The 24082-nt window shown below is 41.5% G+C and overlaps 1 protein-coding gene across 6 annotated transcripts in view; it reads right to left on the bottom strand.

The window, feature by feature from the left end:
* The window catches only part of VPS13B (vacuolar protein sorting 13 homolog B), a 795663-nt gene that overhangs the window by 32075 nt on the left and 739506 nt on the right, over positions 1–24082 (bottom strand). For all 6 annotated transcript variants that reach the window (XM_040494096.1, XM_040494094.1, XM_040494093.1 and 3 more), the window contains 10 exons: positions 19049–19312; positions 18296–18379; positions 17943–18118; positions 17053–17223; positions 16496–16697; positions 15184–15372; positions 12457–12603; positions 10171–10454; positions 7514–7641; positions 7104–7303 (listed from right to left, as the gene is read on the bottom strand). In XM_040494096.1, coding sequence (XP_040350030.1) covers positions 7104–7303; positions 7514–7641; positions 10171–10454; positions 12457–12603; positions 15184–15372; positions 16496–16697; positions 17053–17223; positions 17943–18118; positions 18296–18379; positions 19049–19312 — 1845 coding nt within the window. The remainder of the gene's footprint in view (positions 1–7103; positions 7304–7513; positions 7642–10170; positions 10455–12456; positions 12604–15183; positions 15373–16495; positions 16698–17052; positions 17224–17942; positions 18119–18295; positions 18380–19048; positions 19313–24082) is intronic.

Below are 24082 nucleotides of genomic sequence, written 5' to 3'. Positions count from 1 at the left end.
AAATCTGGGAGAGGAATGATGGATAAAAGGCCTGGAGTAGACCATGGTCACAGAGAGAAGGGGCAGAACCAGAGACATTTCTGAGGATTTCTGCCGGCACCTGATGACTTCCTGGATGTGTAGGGGGAAGAGAGGGAAAGGAAGGCACTGGGCTGCAGTAGGAAAAGTTCAGGAAGCCTGACAGTCTGGGTTTGGATCCCAGGTCCACTTGCTCTGTGCAAGTTGACTTCTCTGAGCTTCAGGTAGCATCTACCTTTAAGGGATGTGGCAGGGACTAATGATATTTGTAGAGTGCTTGACATAAAGCAGGAATTTAAAACAAGTTTGCATAAATATTATTCAAGGTTTTTATACTGGGAAAATGGCGATAACAATCACTAAAGTGAGAACTCTAAGAGAAGCTGGCTTGGGGAATGGAAAATGATCACTTTGATTTCAGAGATGTTGGGTTTGAGGTGCTTGTGAATTTTAGGTGGAGATATCTGGTGAGTGGTAAGAACACAGACTTGGAGCTTAGGAGGGACGCAGAGGCCAGAGAGAGATCTGAGAGTGACTGGATGATAGTTGGTAGCTAAAGCAATGAGATGAGATCTCTCAGAGAGGAAAAGAAGGGAAACGAATTTCTAAAATGATCAATTTCTAAAGTGAGAAAAAGGTGGATAAGCATGAAAACAAAATAGCGTTATTCTGGGTAGAATTCTTCCCTCTGTGTAATTACTGAAAAATACTTAGGGAAATCCTTACTCTCAAGCATCTTTAAACGCATTGCGACTCAGCTGGAACAAACTGTAAACACACAGAAGACTCTAGACCAGGGAAGGCACTTGGCAGTTGTTCAGAAGTGGGTACCAACCTGCTGATACCCCTTCTGGCCCTGATACGGGATATATGGGAAGGCAAGTGAAGTAAGCAAGAAGCCAAAATATCTGTACTGTGCATTTGATAAGTCAGATACTCACTTGGATTTGGTGGCTTTTTTCTGCATGAAAATTCCTGGATGGAGGCTAAAGGGGTCTCAGAAAATGACTACACATGCTCTTTAAGCATCAGCGCTCAGGGTTACCTCTGTCTGTTGTGCACCAAGTGGGCGGATTACACACTTGAGTCCTGGTTCATCAAGGCACTTACCAAAGTGTCTCATGGTAACCTTGTAAGCAAGATAAGAAATATCTTATATAGTATGGTTTAAAAAGTGCTTTTAGATGGATTTTCTTATGTAAGACATGTGGGCTAGATGACAGTACAGTTTGGTGTGTTAGTGGCTGACCGAACCCATGCATTAGGGAAGTAGCTGGTGATTCACCATTGCAAGTAGACCTTGGACGTGTCCTGTTCAACATATTTATTAATGACTTGGATGAAGATGTAGAATGCATGCTTGCCACATCTATAGATGACATAGAGCTACCAAGGATACTTAATATGTTGGATGACAGCATCACAATTTTTTTTTAAGTGATTTCAACAGGCCGGACTAGGCCAATAGCAACAAGATTTAATTTATTGGGGATAAATGTAAAGTCCTGTCACTGGGTTCAAAAAGTCAACTGTACAGCAAGTCATATGATAAAGACCTGGGGGATGTGGTTGACCACAAGTTCAATAATAACAAACAGTCTGAACTTGTTAATAAAAAGCTAACTCAATCTTCTACTTTATTAATGGAAGCACAGGGAGGTAATAGCTGGTTAGACCACATTTGGAATACTATGTATAATTCTGGCTGCCAGATTTTTAAAAGGGAACATAACACACTAGTGTATTCAGACAAGGGTAACTGTGGTGATGGGTCTGGAAATCACATTTACTGAAGGAATGATTCAAGGAACCAGAAATGTTTGGCCTGGATAAGGGAACACTTAGAGAAGATGTTGAAGCTGCCTTCAAATAATTGTAGTGTTGCTATATTAGAGGGGGAAGTAAACAATCTGTGATGCCCCACAGGGTAAAACAAGGATGAATGAGTGGGTGCCACAGAGGGACAGATTTCAGCTTGATACAAGCAGAAACTTTCCTGTAGTCACTGCAGGAATAAGCCACAGCCAGGACACTGAGGGGAGATGTCATGGAAGGGACTCCTGCCCTAGGTAAAGTGGAGATTAGAAAACCTCTTCTAACCTGTGCTTTCATGAACCTTCAGGTAGTGATATTGGTAGCCAGGGCTGGACTCCAAAGGATAGACAGTGAGCTCAGTTTGGTGCAGGAAAAACAGGACTGGGCCACATGTGGGCAGATCCAGGTTCCAGCCTGATCCTGCTTACTTACAAACCACCTAGCTGATTACTCTTTAAGCCTCAATCCTCTCATCAGGAAAATAAACATAAAATTATTGCCCTAACGATCCCAGAATTTTTGCCATGATCAAAGGCTCTGTCTTAGGACTTACTCCACTTGACTACATTTATTTACTTACACTCAGGTTCCTGAAGCAGGAGTAATGCCTTATTTAGGGCAAAGGGTTTGGCTCTTGATAGTTCCTCAATAAAAGTTTGCTGAATAAATGAATGGAAGAATTGAGACCGTGGATGTGAGAGCACTTTGTAAATGGTATAGAGCTCTATAACCATGAAGGATTGTCATTCCCCATCTTTCACACACTGAGAAGAAAACACTGGTGACACTGACTCCACTAAAGACTTCTGCTCAGAGTCAAAGATCATGAGAATTCACTGAATCTTTTTAGAAGAAAATTCACCTGCAAACTTTAAGGGGAATCACATCGCTCATTCTTCTTTGCTGTTTCAATGGCTCAGACACTACGTTTCATAACCAATTCAAAGACTTCCCAAGGCTCTTAAGATAAAAACCCAAGTCCTTAGGTGCAGACACAGAATCTTGCTGGATTTGGCCTTGAATTGTCTCACTAAACCCCTTCTCCCACCCCCCTTTTCTTCAGCTGGCACTATGACCACACTGGCATTTAGGTTCCCGGAAGGACCACGCTCCCTCTCTGAGCACCGAAGCTTCAAACATGTTGCTCTTTCCGCCAAGAAAAGTTTCCCACTTTTTTGTCTACTTAATGCCTGCTCAGCTTGAAGGCAGAGATGCCAGGTCTCTTACCAGAGAGATATTCCTTGGCCTCTCAAACCAGTCTGCTGTATATCCTAACAAGACAACTGTACCTTCCCTTCATGGTTCCTACTGGACTTCACAATACAGCCACCTAGGCGATCACTTGCTTATCCTCTCCTTCACCTGTCATCTCCTGGGAGGTGAGGGTGTTGTTCCCTTTAGTTCACTCTGCTTCCTGTAGTCCCAGTACTAAGTTACAATGTCTGGCACGTATTAGAAACTCAGTAAGTATTTGGTGACTGATGACTGAAGCATGCCTCTTAGTGTTTATGTTACTTAAATGGTAACTACGTTTTCTTTGTACCTTTTTATTCAAAAAAATATTGGCTAACGCTGACCAAAATAAGACTTCTGATTAACAGGAAATGAAATCCCATGAACTACGCAGGGTTCTAACCTGTTTTCCAGATAGGATCAAAACTGTGGCTTAAAATGGTCAATGTAAGCTCATTTTTTACGTCTTTGCTTATTTATTTGGGATCTAAAGATGTTTTCCTCTCGAGTCAGTCAGGCTACCACTCCCTGTCAAGTTATGGACAAGAGCACCAGCTGCTGCATCAGGGGCTCAGTCTGAACCACCATGAGAGGTCTCCTAGACAGGTGTGAGCTGGTAACACAACCCTGGAAACCCCATGCCAAATGCAGTCCGGATTTTGTGGCCTACATGCTATCGGGTCTTCCCGGTGACTCCTGTATCTGAAGAACACTTCTTTGCGTGATTATAAACTCATTTTCTGCATGTTCCCTCTCATAGTCCATTTCAAAATTATGCAACATAGCACTGTTCTATTTCCAAAACTGAGGCGAGGGGCCTATCTCTGGCAAAAGCTAAAGGAGTTCTCTTCCTGGAGGCAATATTAGGGATTTTACAGTGTTTTAATCCTGCTTTTTAAGGTCAGCTTGGAAATTGGCATCATGTGCCTCAGACCAAGGGCTGAGGAAAGGCTCCTGGAAGACGATCTCACTCCTACAGAAGGGCTGCTTCCTTTCATCAGAGGACACAGCTCCCTTCGCTCCCCAGTGATTTATATGCCCTGGTGTATTACTGAGGAGATGCCGGTGAGGGTCTGAAACAAATCTTCCTGCAGAGGAGGAAGTGAACCATGGTCTGCAGGACATATGGCACACAGCTCCTCAAAGATTAATGGGAACATGAGCCTTTGCTGGGTCCTCAGACCAGGGATGGTAAGGGTGTTGGAAAGAGTACCTCTTCCTAGCTTTGAAGTATCTGTGACTACAAAGGTTTGAGGAAATTTAGAGTGAATGGGAATCCCTGAAATAAGGTTTGGCAGGCAGAATGCCTATTGTAAAGAATCCCCCAGACATAGAGAAGTAAGCAAAGTTTTGAAAATCTTCAAAACGATGCAGAGGAGTTCAGGAACCCTTGAGAAGCTTGCAATATTTATTTTGTACATTAATGAGACCAGGAATGTCTCCCGAGTCTGCACGGATCTAACAGATTTTCAGCATTCATCTCATGAGTGCTGCGGACAGAAGAAACCACACCCCTGTGTAATGTGGAGCCAGTACATACGCGGGTCTCCGAGGTGAGGGAGGCCCCCAGGCTGCTCATCCATTCTTGCATCTGTCCCTGTCCCTGGCCACGTCCTCCACCTGTTTCTGCGGCTAATTCTCTCCCCAGACCCCCAGCCCTTTCCCTCTCTCTCTTGGCCGACGATTTATTCCAAACTTCACAATAAACTTAAGGCCACCGTGCATCAATTCAATTTCCTGGCCCCTGCCTCCAAAGAGCTCTCCCTCCCTGTGCCCAGTCCCACCTCTTTTCTACAGCCAGGGAAGAGGACGTGGTCCTTCTGTCCAAGGAGAACTACGCTCCCTGTGCCTGGGACTCGTCTCTCTGGGCAGCTCCTCACTGTCTCTTCCACTTCTTGACTGACTCCATCCCTGCAGTACAGAAAAGAGCTTCCTCCTCTCTGACCTCCTTTGCTTCATGGCCTCACTCCTGGAAAACACAATTCTCATGTTCCTCCACGCCCACCCTCCCACTGCCTCTGAACCTGTCATTTCCAATTGCTACCTTGCTTCTCTCCACCATTTTACAGCCTGTAAGCTTTGTCCATCAGGGGCGTTCCGTTTCTCCCCTGCCCGGGTCTCCTCCTGCCACTATGCGTGTTCCCTCTCAGTCTCTTTTACTGCTCTGCACTGACATGTCGGCGTTTCCCGAGGTTAGGGCTGGGGGCTCTCTTCTCCTCCTTTACAGGACCTCTCTCGCTTGACCTCATCTTCTCATTCACACAGCCACTCATTTGCTGATGTGATGTTTACTAAGATCTTCCTGTGTTGACAGGCACTCTGCTGTAGCCTGAGGATGAATAAGGCAGGTATCTGACTGCCAGGAATACTAAATTGGTAGGAGAGCTTTTAAAGAAATAAATGCAACTTAATGTTACAAATGATAAGTGAACATGGAGAGGGGCCGGTGGTGGGGAGGAGAGTTCACAGGAGTGAAGACAGAGAATCTCTTGGGAGATGAGAAAGAATGTGCCAGCTGGGGAAGAGGGGCGTTCAGGAATCCCAGGTAGGGAAGCAGCATTTACAGCATGGTAGCTTGGAGCAGTGCTTTGGGGTCTGGCAGGTCGGGATGAAATCCCAGTCCCTTCTCTTGTAACACATGGGAACTAAGCCGTGTTACTTCTGGAGGCCTCAGTTCTCACTTCTGTAACATGGGGATGATAGTCCCATCTTGTACGGCTGCTGGAAAGGTTAGACAGGAATGAACGTAAAGTGCTCAGCATGATGCCTGGTATGCAGTAAGCGATCACGAAGTGAGAGTCATTATTATAGTAAATATATTTATGATTTGATATGTGTCCTGTAACCATGACAAAGAGACCTACTTCACAAGCTTGTTGTGAAGGTCAAATGAATTAATACGTACGAAAGAACTGTGACAAAGGATAGCACAATATCACTTGGCCACAAAATGGAATGAAGTTCTGACAGACGCTGCAACATGGATGAATGAACCTTGAAAATACTACGCAAAGTGAATTATCCGGGCACAGCAAGACAAATACTGTATGATTCCAGTTACACAAGGCACCTGGAACCTGGCAAGTTCAGAGACACATGGTACAACAGGGGCTACCAGGGGTTGAGTGGAGGGAGAATGGAGAGGGATTGCTTACCGTGTACAGAGTTTCTGTCTGGGATGATGGAACAGAGAGTGGTGACGGTTGTACAACATTGTGAATGTTTTTTAATGCCCGTGAATTATACACATAAAATGGGAAATTTTTAAGTACAGCAGAAATGAAATGTTAGGTTCACATGCCATTTTTAACAAAAATAAACACCACTAGCACTGAGATTAAGACAGAGACAAATTGGGACATTTTATCTGTTCAGGGTTTTTAAACTATACTTGTATTTGTAGAGTGGTATGTACTCCTAGGAAGAATGTGTATATTTTTATATTAAATTCTAAAGAGGGGATGAATCTAGGGTTGGCATAACGATTGTCCTAAAATCTGGACCGTAGGGAGCTCTTGGGTGGCTCAGTCGGTTAGGTATCCGACTTAGACTCAGGTCATGATCTTGCACTTTGTGAGTTTGATCCCCTGTCGGGCTCTGTGCTGATACCTCAGAGCCTGAAGCCTGCTTTGGATTCTGTGTCTTCTCCTCTCTCTGCCCCTCTCATGCTCATGCTCTGTCTCTCAATAGTAAATAAAAAAATGTTAAAAAAAAATTAAAATATGGATAGTAGGACCACCTTCTATATAGAGGAGTCTAACAATTTTATTTCATTTTCGACTTTGGATCACACCCAGTGTGCTTGCCTTTACCGAGTGCTTCTCTCTGGTAAACAGTTGTATAGGACATTGTGGAGGTACACATTGTATGTGAGAATGTATAACCTAACGAGGACGTAGAAATGGATACATGCATCCTCATCTGGAGATAAGAAGTTTAGCACTGAGAACATGCTGTTTAGAAGCAGACAAGCATGGAAACCTTAGACAAAAGAATGTGTCTTGGGGCCTTGATGGGAACACGTGTGGCTCACTGACCTGTGTTCCCTGACTGTTGATGTCGATGGCATCGCTCCACTCAGTTGTTGTGTCTCCCAGACATTCTACTCTCAAAAAGAGGCTAGGAAGTAAGTCTTTGGTCTTGCAGTCTGGATAATTGGAAATCTGATGATACAGTTCATGATGAATTGAGCACTCAGAAGGAATTCTTCTGCAATAAACCTCAAACTTTGGAATATCTAAAAAAAAAAAAAAGGCACATGCAGACTCAGGCCTTGACAAAGACGAAGGGATATTAAACATAATGTGGCAGGAGAAACTTCTCGAAGAGAGATGAATGATACTTTTATTTCAGTGTTCTTCACAGGATCACAGGTAGCTACTGAATTAAAAACCTCCAGGAAGATTATAGGTTTTATATTATTTAGATTCAATGCGATAAAATATACCTTTAATATTTTCCTTTATAAGGATTGTTACTGGACATCTGTTGTGGAAAATTATCCGAGGACTAGGGTCTTCTGAGAGGGTTAAATAAGTCACTCCAAAGTGTTCTTGATATGTCAGTGCTACTGCCCTGGAATGAAATCAAATCAAATGACAGAAGCGGTTTAGAAAAAAATGAATGCTTCCTCTCGTGGTACATGTTTATTTAGATTTGTAATATTCACAACTGCACAACACCATCTCTTTTATCAATCAGAAGAAGTGTTTTCCAGAGAAAGGAGGCCATCCTCTCATCTAGTAACGGACTTATACTAATTACAGCTTTACTGACTTTTTCTCGACAATAGTATCACATAATTATCATGAAATATTCAAAGACGTAAAAAATTATTTCAAAGAGGAAAACCATAACTTCTACCACTTAGAATTCTGGCCAACCGTGTGCTAACCTCTTCCTCCTGCTCTGCTCTCCTTTGTGCAGATGTGCCTTAAACTCTACACATGCAGGGCCTTCCTCTTCAGAAGTGCTTGGTAAATTTTGGCTTAAGAGGAGATGATATGCTTTTAGAAAGACTGCTAGAGAACATGGGTACTTGCTCTTTTTATATTCAAAAGGTAGGTAGGCTCATAATGCTGGCTGTCAGTTTTCACATCATCATATTGACATGACCTCCACTTTGCATACCAAGAGCAAAGCTGTATTAATCGGTGTTAGAAAAAGTGCTGTGTGGGCATAGGCTGTCCTCTACAGCGGAGACACAAAACTCTTCCAGTCTACATCATAGACTACCAAACAATATTTCGTATCAAAACAGGACAAAAAAATCCTCTCGGAGGTTTAAATTACATGGACTGATCAAATTAATCAAAGAAATCAGGTATTTGCCAAATGTAGCCCTCAGTTTACACTGATTAAAAGGGGTTGATGATGCATTAAAGAATTCCCCAAATGCCATTTACCCTGTTCACCAAGGTGAGCTCTTCCCATAGTATTTGCCTGAAATGCCAAAGTGAATTGTCCAGTAGCGTTTGGGGAAATCACATTAACAACACATCAAAGGTGCATGGCAGGACTGAGGGGAGGAGGGGGAAGAGGAGATGGGGCTTGTAGGAAGCGAATTCACTTGCTGAGTACAGTCCCTGGATTCATACCAAAGCTCTTTCCCCAGCCTAATTTTGAAAGAGCTGGGGCAAGCCAACCTCAGAGAATTTCTTCTTGCTAGCCAAGAAAGCTGGGGGGCCAGGACTAACATATGGTATTTTCAATCTAATATCTAGTTTAGTATTTGTAGATAAGATTAAGTTATATTAATACAATCGTGTCTTAGAATTCTTAGAATTTTAAACATCATTTCCAAATGCAATTTTATTTTAAATTTTGGCTTTCAGTTTTAAAAATAAATTTTGTTTTCTCGACATAGGTTCACATCACTTTCAAAAATACTTCCTTCAACTCACCACACTTAACTTCTCCAGCCAGAATATAAATATAACCACTCTCCTCTTCAGAATCAGGGATGAAAAGTGTTTATAAAATCAGGATGTTTCTGAATGTTGTGAAAGAAGAAGGGATATGTGTAGGGAACAGGGCCTTACTATTATGGATAACGTAAGTTGGGAAGTTATCGTTTAAAATATTACTATTAGAAATCTCTGTAGACATCAAAAAGTTAGAATAGCTCGAATCTCAAATGAAGTCTGTAAAATCACAATCACGGGAAAAAGGTACCTCTAAGAAGATCACAAGATGTTTTCTTCTGTACTTTTTGCATATACCATACATAAGTTATTCCCGACAGCTACAGAAAGGACGTATTGCATGCAAAACAACCACAAAATAAAAGTCCAGTATGAACAAACCATTACATGTCTCCGGCTTGATTCTGTGGTTGTTATTTGCATAATTGGTAATCGGTAATTGGAGCAACTTGCGTGCAGGAACAACCACAGAACAGAGTCTTCTGTGACTTGTGTTTATCTAAGTTATCTCTGCTAATGACTTTTAAAGAAAAATTCCATTTTGAAGTAGATGTAAAATATGGGAAAGGAAAAAGGTTTTCCAACTTGACTCTCTCATATTTTAACCCTTGACAGAGGCTAAGAAGTCATCATAGAAGGCTATCTTTTCATTTTGATGTATTGCTGCTATTTCATGCCACAAACACCATCCTTCCCCCCCACCCCCACCCCCCATAAGCTGCAATAAGGGAAAAATCTCATCAGGAGTACGCTGGGGCAACCCACATGTGATCACAATGTTTGCCCAATTGTGTACGATGTCTAGAAGCCATTAAAAATCAAAGTAAAACCTGGGGCACCCGGGTGGCTCAGTCAGGTAAGCGTCTGACTTCGGCTCAGGTCACGATCTCACGGTCTGTGAGTTCAAGCCCCGCATCAGGCTCTGTGCTGACGGCTCAGAGCCCGGAGCCTGCTTCAGATTCTGTGTCTCCCTCTCTCTCTGCCCCTCTCCTGCTCACGTGTGTCTCCCTCTCTCTCTGCCCCTCTCCTGCTCCTCAAAAGTAAATACACATTAAAAAAAGTAAAAGTCAAACCCAGTTTTACACGTGGTGAGCAATGCAGCTGTTTTTGTCTCTCCTGGTGCCTTGATGAAGAGCTATCGCAACAAGCTAAGAAGGGCATTCACACGGAGATAAAATACCTGGTGCAGAATCCATTTTCCCCACAACTTCCGAAGGGCACGGCTACACTCTGTCTGGGAAACTCTTGTTTAACTATAGCCGGCAGGCTCCAGCACTGGGAACTGTTGGCACCTGAGGCAGGAGAAAAGGCCAGCAAGATCTGCTTCTGCAGCATGGAGGCATCCAGTGGTGACTGACTGATATCGGGCATCAGGTCCCAGCAAGGAAGGGAGCTGGATTTCACAGCAGGCTGCTCTCCACCTGCGCAGATGCTGAAAGTGGCACTGTCTGGAACGTGAAAATACTGAAAAAAGAAAAGACAATGCCGAGAGAGCACGGTTACTGCACCAATGGAGAGAAGTGAAGCTTTTGAAAGCACAGCTTCTAAGAAACCATAACCATGTAGTCTCAGGAGGTGGCTGGGTGGGGGACATGGGCATGTGAGAATCCCATTCCCAAGAGAAAGCCCCAGTGAGACTATTACAAGCTGTAGGGGCAGGGTCTGCTTTTCTAGGCATAATGAAACATGATAGGGCCGGGGTGACTTAGAAGGTGATGCAAAGTTCTCAATGTCCCCCAGGTACTGCAAAAATCCAGATGTCGTAAGGGTCGACATGCCACATGCTGGGGAGAGAGTCCTCTTGGATGGGTATGACCGGACTGAAAGGGTGCGCTCTGAGGGGCCTTGGGAAGAAGAGAGCTGAATGAGATACAGAACAGTGAACTGGGAGCTCAGAAGACAAACTCTGTTTAAGGCTCATCCTGAGGGAGGAGGAAACTCTGATCCCAACCCTGTTGAAATTCCACAGGGTTTCTGGCACATTAGAACGTCTCAGAAGTTTGACTTAAAAAGGACCTTTAGAGACACTTTATTTAAAACTCTTCTTTCACATCTGAGGAAGCTGCTTTCCAGAGAGCCGCTGACTTGTCCAACATCACAAAGACAGTGAGTGGCAAAGCCCAGCTGGAGCCAGGCTTCCTGCTTCCCATTTGGTGGGTTTCCCACTGTTCCACACACCTCTCTGAGAGGCTAGGGACCGTCATGTCTTTAAAAATAATGCCTACACCTGCCTGAAGCAGGGTATGGTTGAAAAAGGGGACACTCCTCAGCTGCCTGGAAGTACGTGGGCCCATCCCTCTTCTCCAGGGAGCTGAGGCAAAGCAGGAGTTCACTGTGATGCTGGGGTTGTGGTTGCCGCCGGCTACTACCATTTCCTGAGTGCCTGGCCTTTTTACTCATATTAGCTCATCTAATTGTCACCAAAAACCTGTAAGGAATGAAAAATTATGCCTATTTTCAGAGGAGGAAATGTCAGCGTGGAAAGCCCTGACCGAAGGTCTCAGGAAGCCCGAAGGTGGGGAGGAGCAGGAGAATTATCTGCACACATGCTGATTCTCTTGCCAAATCCTCACCTAAAATGGAAACATTGTTGACTTCTATTTCCCGACCGGGTACTTCTGGTCACATAGTTATTCTACTGATACTTTGAAGAACCAAAATGAAATTTGATTATTCTGACATTTTTGTAAATACTATCATGCACTGTAAGCTTAGAAGAGTAAGACTTTCACCCTGTTTTAGTGTTCTAATGTAATTTTTAGGAGCTGAAAGGGATAAAAATAAATGCAGACATAGCTAAAGAAAGAAAATACTTTCCTACGTGATAGTTTCAATAGCATAAAACAACAGCTTACCACTTAGCATATCATGTTTTTAAGTCCTTTTAAAATATCTCCTTACTCTCTCAAAATAGAAGTGTTCACTTTAATTGTATAAAGAAGAGAATCAAAAATCTTTCTTGGATTTATTTTCTGCATATTCTGCCAGTGGGATGCTAACATAAATGCGCTGGTACCTTTTCACAGTTACTCTCCTCGTGGGCTGAGAAGTCAGGGCTCCCACACGCGTGGCTCAGCTGGGGCCGAGCCCTCTGCCCACACGGCTCCTCCAGGCACCGCAGCCTGCGAGGCAGATGCTCTTTTCCACGACACCCGGGAGCCAGCCCTCAGGCCACTGCCCCGCGGGCGGGGCTTTGCCTTCGCGAGCATGCTAGCTGAGTGTGCTGTGGCCTCCAGCGGCTGGGGCACACACGACAGGAATCCAGCAGTGTGTCGGGACCTGCTGCGTGTTCATTACCTGGAAGCGCTGGCCACGACATCCGTGGTTTTAATTCAGTACAAAATAAATTTCTCTTTACCTACATTCAGTGTTTGTTTCCTTCTTTATTCTAGGCTAAAACCTTAATCTTACTTATCGCTAATTGATCGAAACTTAAGACAAATCAATAATGCTATCGATTTCTTACCTCCTTTCCAGAGTGGGGTCTGGAGACAGATAACTGCGGTTTATAAAATATCTGATAGGGCATATTATTGATTATCATAGTCTTGTCTTCAATCTGAATAATCTGTATACCCTGCTGAACCAGGGAGGAGATGCAGAATTGACATAACTGCAAGACAAGTGAGGAAAGAACGATTTTGAAAACATTATAAGGCACGTAAAACTTTCTCCTTTTTTAAAGGGCCGTTTATCTCTCAGCTTGCCCACGACAATACCAATTTTACCTTTTGTTCCAGCACATTTAAATTTTTTTTCAATGTTTATTTATTTTTGAGACAGAGAGAGACAGAGCATGAACAGGGGAGGGGCAGAGAGAGAGGGAGACACAGAATCTGAAACAGGCTCCAGGCTCTGAGCTGTCAGCACAGAGCCCGACGCGGGGCTCGAACTCACGGACCGTGAGATTATGACCTGAGCCGAAGTCAGACGCTTAACCGACCGAGCCACCCAGGCGCCCCATGTTCCAGCATATTTATCAGTGTCCCCTTTCAGTCTCAAAGACGTCCCAGCTCCCCAAAGGGCCACTATTTACAACAGGTGTCCTGGCACACCAGTTATTTCTGGTGTTTCCAAGTTATTTAGCCAATTCCCTCACAAAGTATTTATGTAGGAACACTTGTATGTAAACAGAGGTCACTCAGGTTTTCAACATGAAGTCGAGCACTCCTCCTCCTCTTCCTCATGCTCATCGTGGCAGCTACCTCACGAAAGGCCTGGGAGGGACCAACGGGAGCCCTAAGAACAGCATCGAGTGGCCGTGACATACTGCTTTCTTGTGCTCCACTCGTAAGTACTTACGCATGCTAACTCACAGAATCCTCACATGGGGCAGCTACTATTGTCTCCATTTAACAGAAGAGGGAAATGAGGCTCAAAGAGGTTACGTAGCCTGCCCAAGGTCAAAAAGACAGAGAGGGTCTAGTTGGGATTGAAAACCAAGCAGTCTGGTCCTATGGTACAGCTCTTAACCTCTGCGCGTATCATCTCATTACCTTACCATGTTGTATGATGGACTGGTGCTCAGAGAAGATATTTGCTTAGTAAATGGTAATGTCAGGACAGCAGTTCTCAAAGTGTGGCCTGGGATCCGTGTGTGTGTGTGTGTGTGTGTGTGTGTGTGTGTGTGTGTGTGTGTGTGTATTGGGGGCGGTGGGGGGGGGAGGGTCTATGAGATCCTTTCAGGGTGTCCAAAGGTCAAAACTATTTTTATAATAAATACCAAGACGCTATTGTCTTTTCCATTCAAATTCCCTCATGAGTGTACAGTGAAGTTTTCCAGGGGTTATATGACCTATGATATCATTACTGTTGTGGCATACATACAGAATGTATGTTTGTGTATTCTTGGGGTCTAAAGTTTTGCTTTAATTGCTAGTTTGATGAGTATCAATAGCCATAGCCCACATGAACAAAAGGGTTTTGGAGGTCTGCAATAATTTTTAAGAGAGTACAGGGGTCCTGACACTAAAAAGTTTGAGAATCACCAGGAAAGAATAATGATATAAATATAGGCAATAATATATTTTCCACCAGTCCATTCATTCATTCACATTTATTCCGCATTTGCTGTGGCCATTTTGTGAGGTGCTGGAGGTATTGGGTGTTGGGTTGTATGGCATCACATTTTTTTCCAGGTTTTGATGGTCGTTCTCAACTTACAACTATTCAGCTTTGGGTGATTCACGCTTGCAGCTCTTTGCCATTTACACCCATGTTACAGTATTTTGGCCGGCAGAACATAAACATGTGTTGCCCAGACAACTCTGAGGAAATGGATACCAGCCTGGAATACTGAAGAGAAACCAACTTCTTTGTATAGAGAAATTTATTTTTAAAAAGTCACCAAATGACCCTAACTTTTTTTCGAGAGGCTCTTCAAAGATGCCTGTCAAAATCTAACTTCTCCCCAGAGAAAGGTCATTCTAAATCATACTACTATGATGAAGTAGCCCTTCTTCTTCTGATTGGGAGGGCTAAAATAACGAAGATACTGTTAAGTACAGCATGAGACCTTAACATGGTACACTATGATATTGTGCTTTCATGCATACCGGTTGCTGTGATGTGTTTCAATAATATATATTGAACTTAATTGGTTTTCACAGAGTTTAGAAAAGATTGATGCTGAAGATCATGCACCATTTGTATTTAGTTAAATAGCCGATTAAGTATGTTTTCTGCATTCATATCATTAAAGGGTGAGAACCAGTCCTCTGTTTAGGAATATAACTTCCTCATAGCATTTGGCACCATGGGAAAATTAGAGCGGCTTTTGCTCAGGATGCCCTTTCCAGGAACGTAACCTTTGCTATAGGAGGTTTGTTCTTTCACTCAGTGCACAGAATGTTAGCAACTGTACTTCCTGCTCTAAGAAAAGGAGGCCAAGTACATTTGTGGATATTTTGGAATAAGTTCATTTTTCCCCCACATACGATCAATCAAGTGACCGCTGAGTGTTCCGAAATAGAGTGGTTATTGGATAAATTATGTGACATGGCTTTTATCACTGCTAAAGGAAAAAAAAACCCTGTATAAGACAGAGGTCTAAGAAATCACATGTTGGACTGTTATAAATTGTCTAGAGCAAGTTGTACCAAAACTGGATTAAAAAGAAAGGGGTAGACTCATTTTAAACAGGTGGAGGGGTAGGCATGCTATTTCCCCTGAGCCATGCAGACTTTGATCCTACCTTCTGATGTCCTGGGAAAGCACCGAGTCTTATTTCAGCATCAACAAACCCTTCTTCGTCCAATGACACAACTTCACCATTACCTCCATCTTTCCACTTTGGAGATGTCAGGTTATGGACCAGTTTAATTGCTACTGACTTATGCACAGTGTTCGTATTTGCCCAGTATATTCCAATTTGAAAAGCCTCCTGGAAAAATAATGCCTCAATTATAAAGTATTTTGCTTAACCATGACATTTTTACCTCAATTCACAGGAATTTTTTTTATATTATATAATAGGTCTACTTAGGCAACCAAATCCCTTTATGAGTTTTGTTTTTGTTTTTGTAATGGCAACATACATTTTATTTTAGTTCCCAATGTTTTCTTTGATTCACAATGGAATTCATATTTATGGAAGGGGGAAAAAAACAACCCCAACTGTGGCTCCCCTATAAATAACAAAAACTTAAAAATTAAGGGTTTCATTTCATTCGACAAAAGAATAATATGCAACCTTAGGTACATGTAGGTCAGCATTCTAATTCCATAAGGTAACATCATCTGATTATTAAAAAAAAAGAAAAAAAATAGGAAAATGCAATTGAATAAAGATGTTCATGAACTGTAGCTCAAAAAAAGTACTCTTCAATTGTTCCCCATGAGGAAAACATTTTATTTAGCAGTTCCATGTACTCTGTTTTCTTATAGATTTATGTACTTCTTGAAATGGGTTAGCCTTATCAAGAAAGTTCTCTTGTGATGGAGTACAGTCTTGCTGCAAAATTCTGTTTTACATTAGGGTTTCCCTCTGTGCCAGCAATGATTCCATATTGTTATTATCAACAACTGGGTGGACATCTATGATTATGGATATCCAAGTCCACTTATAAAGGAAAAGGGGCCCTGACAAAAACAGTTGTTCAGAAATCCTCAATTCTTACCCACCTTGCAGATCCCAGAGAATTTCTGTAAGAACCACAAATCTATCTAGGGAGTGGGTTAGCACAGAATATGACTCTATATCCTTAACATACCCTGGGTAGGCCAATCCTAATGCTTGTCAAATATCCTGTACACAATGAAAATGAAAATGTAACTACTAGAAGTTATCAAATTTAATGATAACTCAAGCATGAATACTGCTGATGGGGGAAAAAGACATCTGAAATGTCTTTGAATATCAAAGAACATTCCATACCCCTTACACATGCATCTAAGACGACAGTTTTCTACAACTGATTCTGTTAAGAACATAAATGCAACCTTAGAATAAAGGCTAGCTGTTGAAAGCAAAGAATTCATATTAGCTAAAAAAAAGGTTATAGTACCTGAAAATTAGGAGGGATAATAATTTTGCCAGCAGGAACCTGTAGAACAATCTTCTCTCCTTCAAACAACCAGAGGTCCCACTTGGATTGATTGATAAGCAGGGCCCAGGGTAGAAGTTCTATCAACAACGTTCTAACATATGGCTTCCAGACTGACAGCTTCACTCGCATTGGGCTATCCCACTGACTCAGCTGTTCATTCCTGTTCCAAATACCACATCCAAGAGACTCAATGAAAAATGATGACTTCAGTATTCATGAAATATGTTTAGGATTCCAGACACACAATGCTCTTGTATGACACCTTTTCACACTAGACTCATCCAACGCTGAATTTGCATCCAGGAGAAAGAAACTTTTCACGCAATTACGTTCTAGGTTATGAGTAAAGCAGTCTACAAAATACATTTTCCCAGACAATAAAAGGTCAGAATTGGATAGATGCATGCATATATCTTCTTTTTAAAAACACCTTTTATGGTATCTAGCGTTTTGGTGAATGGTCATTTATTAATATTGGTAAATGTTTGTAGACAAAGATTGCTGGAGAACATTACCTGTCAGAATCCTTTTCATTATATGGCCACATGGGTTGAAGGGACTTTTCTGGCCCATAGAATTCATCAAGGATCTGATTAACTGTGCATCCAGGGTGTATCTTAGTGGCTATTTGCTTAATGAGGGATGTAGAGATGGGGACAGCACAGTGTGAGGGATCATCTTCTTCTCTAGGCAGTCGAAAGGAAAAAATAGGAGTAAATACCAGATTTCTAAAGTGGCAGACAATTTATTGAAAAAATATAACCCTAGATATATTATAGACCAATACTTTTTTGTGAGATTGAGGCAATTTTTGGTGATTTAGGGATTGGTAACACAGTTTTTGCATAATATGGGCCCTGGCCCCTTCTCCCTGCCCCCGCTCCCCATGTTCTTGGGTGAGAGCTCTATTCATTTCTTCTTCCACTAGAGAAATTATGTGTCAATTAAATTTTCTGATCCCTCTTATTTATTTCTAAGTTTAACGAAAGAGGCTGAATTTTATCCAAAACTATTGAAGAGGATAAGAGAACACTAGGCAGGGCAATTTTATTTAAAAAAAAATTTTTTTTTAACGCTTATTTATTTTTGAGACAGAGACAGAGCATGAACGGGGGAGGGCAGAGAGAGAGGGAGACACAGAATTGGAAACAGGCTCCAGGCTCCGAGCCATCAGCCCAGAGTCCGACACGGGGCTCGAACTCAGGGACCGCGAGATCGTGACCTGAGCTGAAGTCGGACGCTCAACTGACTGAGCCACCCAGGCGCCCCTAGGCAGGGCAATTTTAAAATAACATTCTCATAAGGAACGCTACAAAAAATTCTACCTCCCTTCTTCCCCTCCATAATACAAAGTTGCTTTTCTACTGAATCTCTCTTAGGAAAAATGTGAGGACTTTTCCAGTACCTTGCTTGAAATGTTAGGTGATGTACAAGGTCAGGTTCTATGTTTTGCAGTGGTTTTTCCTGTCCTTTTCCTGGAATAATCTGTGTTTCACTCAATCCCAGACTCCTTTTCTCCAAATGTATGATAATGGGGTCTGGAAGATGACTTCTCATGATAAAAAGAGGGCTGAACACAATCTATAAAAATAAAAGGACAGAACAACTTTCATATTTGCTTTGTTGCAGTATTCCAGCTGTTTGATGCTGAAACAAACTTGTAATAAATCTCTTCTCTGGGTCACTCTGACCTTAATTTATTTCAGAACAGGAGAGGTCAGAGTCATATACCATATTTTAGGATTGGAAAGCACTCACCATTCGTTGTTGCACTTGAGAGTTGGGTTCTAATGTCAAAACTGTGCACCACACATAAAAAATGGAACTGTTTGAAGATGGCACCTGCATATGAGGTAGTAAAGGCTTCTATTAAACACTAGTTTATTAATTAATCAAAATGAGGCACAGATATAATGTCAGTTTCGAGAATTAAACAATTTAAAGTTATAGAAAAAAGCCACTAAAAAAAAGAATAACTAAGCAAAAACAGATTTCATTATGGTATAAAGTGAATGTGCAGTGAGTCCATGAAGCCAACGCTTTCTTAAAGACAAGGGGATTTGGTATGAGGAGAGACTGACACAAGACTGGGTGGGAGAATGGCTGAGAAGATTTGTCCCTCGTGGGAATGAAAGTGATGATGGCAGAAGGCAAGAAAGAGATAAGCAATTGACAGCCCACTGCCAAGATTTTTCAAGTGGGGAGAACACCATCCCTTCCCTCACCCCTCCCCCACACCTCCACCCCAAGCCCTGCTGCATCAGGATCTTTCTCAAGACAGAACTTGCCTCCACCTGAAAGGAGTAGTGTCTTAGCTCTAAGAACTCCTGTGTGGCTGTGGGATGGGAGGAAACACTTTGAGAAGCAACATTCAAAGTCTTTTTATATTATTTCAGATCTCCCTCTTTTGTACAGGTCATTTTTTAGATAAAGTACTATACTGAATAAAGAACATAATGAGGAATGCTAATTTTAAAGCTGCTCTATTCCAGACTGTACTACTTCTTATACCTGAATGACAATGCTATACTCAGGGGACTTAGATTCCAAACACACGTCTCTTGACCAATCTTCATCTCCTTTGGCCTTTACACACAACTCTGTCAGTTCACTGTTTTCCAGTATGTATGAAGGCAATTTCTGTTTGGCTGTGAGGCAGTCAAAATGTTCTCGAATCACAGCTTCTCCATCTTGACCAATGTAATGCTGAACGACTTTTAGTTCTATACTTTGAGACAAGTAACTACAGATGATCTGTCTTCCACAGATGATAATCTAAAAGATAATAAATAAACAAATAACACAAATAAAGCTCCATCAATTCAGATTTCATGAACTGGAAATACGTAACTGTTCTGACAGTAAACTTGTTGGTTTTAACAGAAAGAAAATGAAGTCATTAGCTTATTTGGAGCATACCAAAAGAAAGGTTTGGTCGTATTTGCTTTGTTTATGTTGAGTTTACAGCACTCAAAAGACAGGCACAGGCAGGGTCCACATCCAGCTAGAAACACTGATTGTGTGCTTGAGAGTGAGGTGGGGCAGGAGATAACAGACCTATGGAATGAAAGCCTTGCAAATGTGCACACACCAAAGATAGTTGACCTGGAAAAGAGGTGGAGGTTGAAACTAGCAACTGACCAAGAGTTTAGGGGCAGACTCAGAGGCAAGAAGCCAGGCCAGGGGCCGGAGAAGAAGAGGCAAAGAGGGGTGGAGGTAAACCAGGAGAAGTGGTGTTGCTGAAACTCCAAGAGCAGAGACCGATCAAGATGTGGTAGTGAGTGGTGTCCATAATGTGGCAGTCAAAAAAGATGGGGGTTGAAAACAAGACTTCAGCTCTGGTGGCTGAGAGGCCAACTGGTGATGTATCTATTCCCAAGGCTGGTTTCCAAGGGCTTCCTGCAGTCTTACGCAGTAAGAGATCATTTTATAAATTGATAATAAAAAAATAACTTTTAACTCAGATGCCTTATTTTATTTTATTCAGGTCTTCCCCATAGAGAAGAAGCATGTATCATTATAAAACACACGTAATTACCCATTAAACCCATGTATTACCCAATTTGTCATCCAGCTAAGAGTATGGTTCACAGTAGGCATTAAGAAATGTCTCTGAAATCAGTTGAAGTTGAAAAGATAATGCAAAATTTATTCCTATGCAGTGAATCCTTCTGTAATACAAATATTCACCATGAGTGGAAAACAAAGGACTTTCATATACTGGATTTTCTTGTTTGTAATATTTTTTCCAGATTATAAAAATAGTAATCTCTCTCTGTCACACACGTACACACATACCCATACATGTGTGGCTTACTTATGGGTCTAAGGATGTGATAGTTAATTTTACGTGCTGACTTGAATGGGCCACAGGCTGCACAGGTATTTGATCAAGCATTATTCTGAGTGTGCCTGTGAAGGTGAGGTTCACTGTGTATTGGTAAACTGAGTACGGAAGAGTGCCCTCCCCAATGTGGGTGGGCCTCATCCTGTCAATTCAAGACCTGAATAGAACAAAGAGCCTGAGTAGGAGGGACTCCTCCAACTGAGCTGAGACTTTGGTCTTTCCTGGCCTTTGGACACAGACCAAAAAACATCAGCTCTTCTGGGTTTCAGTCTCCATAACTGTTTGAGCCAATTTAAAATAAATCTCTCCCTCTCCTTCTCTGCATACATATGTACACCCACATATATATGTATGTGTGTGTATATACTCATTTTTACAAATTAGTTCTTTTATTCTCACAGCAACCATATCAAATAGGTGCTGCTATGACTCATGTATGAGGGAAAACAGAGGCACAAGAGAAAACAGAGGCACAAAGATGATGGATAACTTGCGGGACATTACCCAGACTCTCTGGCCTAGAGTCTGTGCTGATAATCACTCTGAAAGTCTGTTTATTATAAAATTAATACCTACTAATTAAGAAAATGTAGCAACTATAGAAAAGAATAAAAACTGCCCATCATAAGGTAAATGTGGTAGATCCCATTGGTTCTATTCTAAATAGGTGGTTCCTCCCTTTCCCTTGATATGAATAACCCTCATTTGGTTTAGGTCTCAAAAAGCAACAAAGTACTCAGGGAAGGTGGACACCTCCATGAACCCCAGAATCTATTATAATTGTTACAAACTAATCCTGGTAAATCAATTCTCCTTTTGCCAGTGATTACTTTAGGGGTGAACATGGGACGCTCTCTGGCTAATAATATGAAAAGGGAAGACTGCTAAAAGGCTCTGGGAAACATTTTCCTCCTTGATAGGGGAGACAATTTGAGAAGCAAAAGCCCTGCTTCTTGTCTGTCGTGGAAGATGTTATGAGAGGATATATATGCATCCATCTTTCGTAGGCATCTTAAGACAAAAAAGGCAAATCCAACAGGACAGCAGAGCAGCAGATACAGCACTGAGTTGCTTAATCAACCAACACCTAACTCGACTTCTTCATTCTTATTATGTGAGATAATAAATGTAAAAGAGGAATAGTTCTTCCTCATTAACTTATTATGAAGACTAAAAAGCCTATTTTGTTACTTCAAACTGAAAACATCCTAATGGATACATTTTCCTATGTGATTAAGGGTACTTTGTAAACATCTTTGTAAGTAAACTATTATTTACACAAATAACTATGAATAATTATTTATGAATGAACTATTACTTACCCCAAATAAACCTGCTAGATTGATAGACCAAAAATAAGATGTCATTGTTGTTTCAAATGGTATTAGTTGAACAGTGATATTTAGCATTTTCTTAAACACTTATTTTCCAACTATCTATTCCTTTGAATTTTCTTTAGAAGGAGAACATCTGTAAAAACCAAACTGTGCTTAACTGTTATATTATTCCTAGATACTCTGCCATAATAATCTTTTAAAACAATGTTTTCTCAGTAACAAACACAGAAGTCAACTGGACCATGAGTCCTAAGTTAGCAGGCAAGCTTTTCTTTAGCATATGCTAGGGGTTACCAGGCACTCATGGTTAAGTCTTATGAGGCCTTAGCGTCGCCTAACTTTAAGTAAACACGTGAAAGCTCTGAGGCAGTATTCAATTTTGTTCTTACTCTTGGTGTGCCCAGGCCTGGCAATGTATGCACACTGCTCTTGCTTCAGAACCTTTGGGCCCCATGAGATTTAGGAGAGAATTTTGCTGTCTCTCACAGAAACCACAGAATCTCTGCAACCATCTGGGACTCACTTTGTTTAAAGACAAAGATCCTCTTGGTGGGTTTTTATAGTTTCATTTTCAACTATAAAGCCTGTTAAATAGGCTTTCAAATTTGATAAAAAGAAAACCCTTAAAAGTGGCCAGGGAGGGAAGGCTACTTAGATGAAGGGAAATCCAAAATGGCTACTCCTCAGAGCGGTGTTCTTCACGGCTGCTCCCACGCAGGGTTCAGCGAGAGCCATGTCTGCTTTTCTTCAACGTGGCAACACTTACAATGCCTTTATTTTGAAAATTATGGTTAAAATTTCAAGATTAATTTATCAGTTGAAGACAGCTACTTAATTTTTTTTAATGTAGGGTTTCTCTTTAATACACATTTCCAGGTTTCACACTAATTCTCCTCTTTCCCCAAAGCCACAAAGACGTGTATTGAAGATTTCCACATGTGATTTTACTTAGCAGGTTTCAGAACTCTTATTAGATCAGTGCCAAGAAGAATAGTGATATTAAAGAATAACTCCAGAACACCAGATGCACTGGAAAATGATATCTTAGCCATGATTAAAAGTGTATGTATAAAGATACAAATATACATACATACATACATACATATGTACATTTAAGTTTTTAAAGTGGTGAAGTTTTCCTCAATGAGGGGATGGGAAACGTGGGAGCCAATATGTGTACACGGGTAGCTGTATAATGTACAAAGTTCTTGAGAAATTTTGTATGTGGTCAGTTTTCATTCAACTGGAGAAATGAGAGGGTTATAAGAAAGGCAGGGTACAACCAAATGGCATTGTTCAAATGCGCACTAGCCAATTCTCCATCATCCAGGGGCATGTTAATGCAGTTAAGGTACATCAGGGAGCTGCACACTCACCTCCCCAAATGGGGCTTGGTAATTAGGCAGCTGCAGTTTATTTCCCAGCCCAGGTGGGACAGAAGGAAAGAGGCCAATATGAGAGAGAGGAAGGAATTCGTGAAGTTCTTCTGAAACCTTGATTCCTATCTGCCTTCCCAACCTGGCTAATTGAGGAAATCCTGTGTCTCTGATGTACCTTAACTGGAGCTAATCTGAATTTTGGTTGATCTACCCTGACAATAAAAAATTAAATCCAACTGAAAGACTAGACAGACTTTTCACAACTTTGACATATGCAGCGGTTGTTTTGAAGTTGGTGGCCTGCTGAACCTTTCAGCATTACCTGGGTTCAGTACCAACCATTTTCCATTTGCTTCATTCTAGGTTAAACAAACTGCTCTTTCTGTGTTCCACTTTCCATTATTTTGCTAAGTTTTTAAAATGGCCCTAATTTAGAGCCCAGTCTCATTTGGCTATGACAATAAACTCTAAAACTCAAAATATAAATTTTGTGTGTATGTGCCTTCTATGACAATGGGAATGGAAAATGGACCTCCAGTTCCTGCGGGACAAGATGGCACTTCTTTCAGAAAGGTACATGCAATGGGAAGGTGGCCTCTGCTTCCATTACTGGTTTCTGAAGAGTCCTTTCCTATTTGGCTAGATTCTTCTTCTTCTTCTTTTTAATAACAGCATTTATTATAGAATACAAGCAGAGAAAAGTGTGAGAGGGACTGCTACAGAAAATAATTATGAAACATTCAATGGTACAAATAACATTTGGAGATCCTGAAATGTGATTTGCACCAGATGCCTTAAAAATCTGTATATTTGACATTAACAGAGAGAATGATGAAAAGGATTCCTTAAACTTCTAATGAATGGAAAAATTTTTGTTAGTCTAAAACTAACAAACTATTTTTGCTAATAGTTTGGAAAACTCAGAAAATCAGCAGAAGGTTGGGACGAATATATATACTTAGTTATTTGAAGGACTAATGTG

Source organism: Herpailurus yagouaroundi, unplaced genomic scaffold (assembly GCF_014898765.1).
Source record: "Herpailurus yagouaroundi ecotype Mexico unplaced genomic scaffold, PumYag 186, whole genome shotgun sequence".
Lineage (NCBI taxonomy): Eukaryota > Metazoa > Chordata > Mammalia > Carnivora > Felidae > Herpailurus > Herpailurus yagouaroundi.
This window is presented reverse-complemented; position numbering and strand designations above follow the sequence as displayed.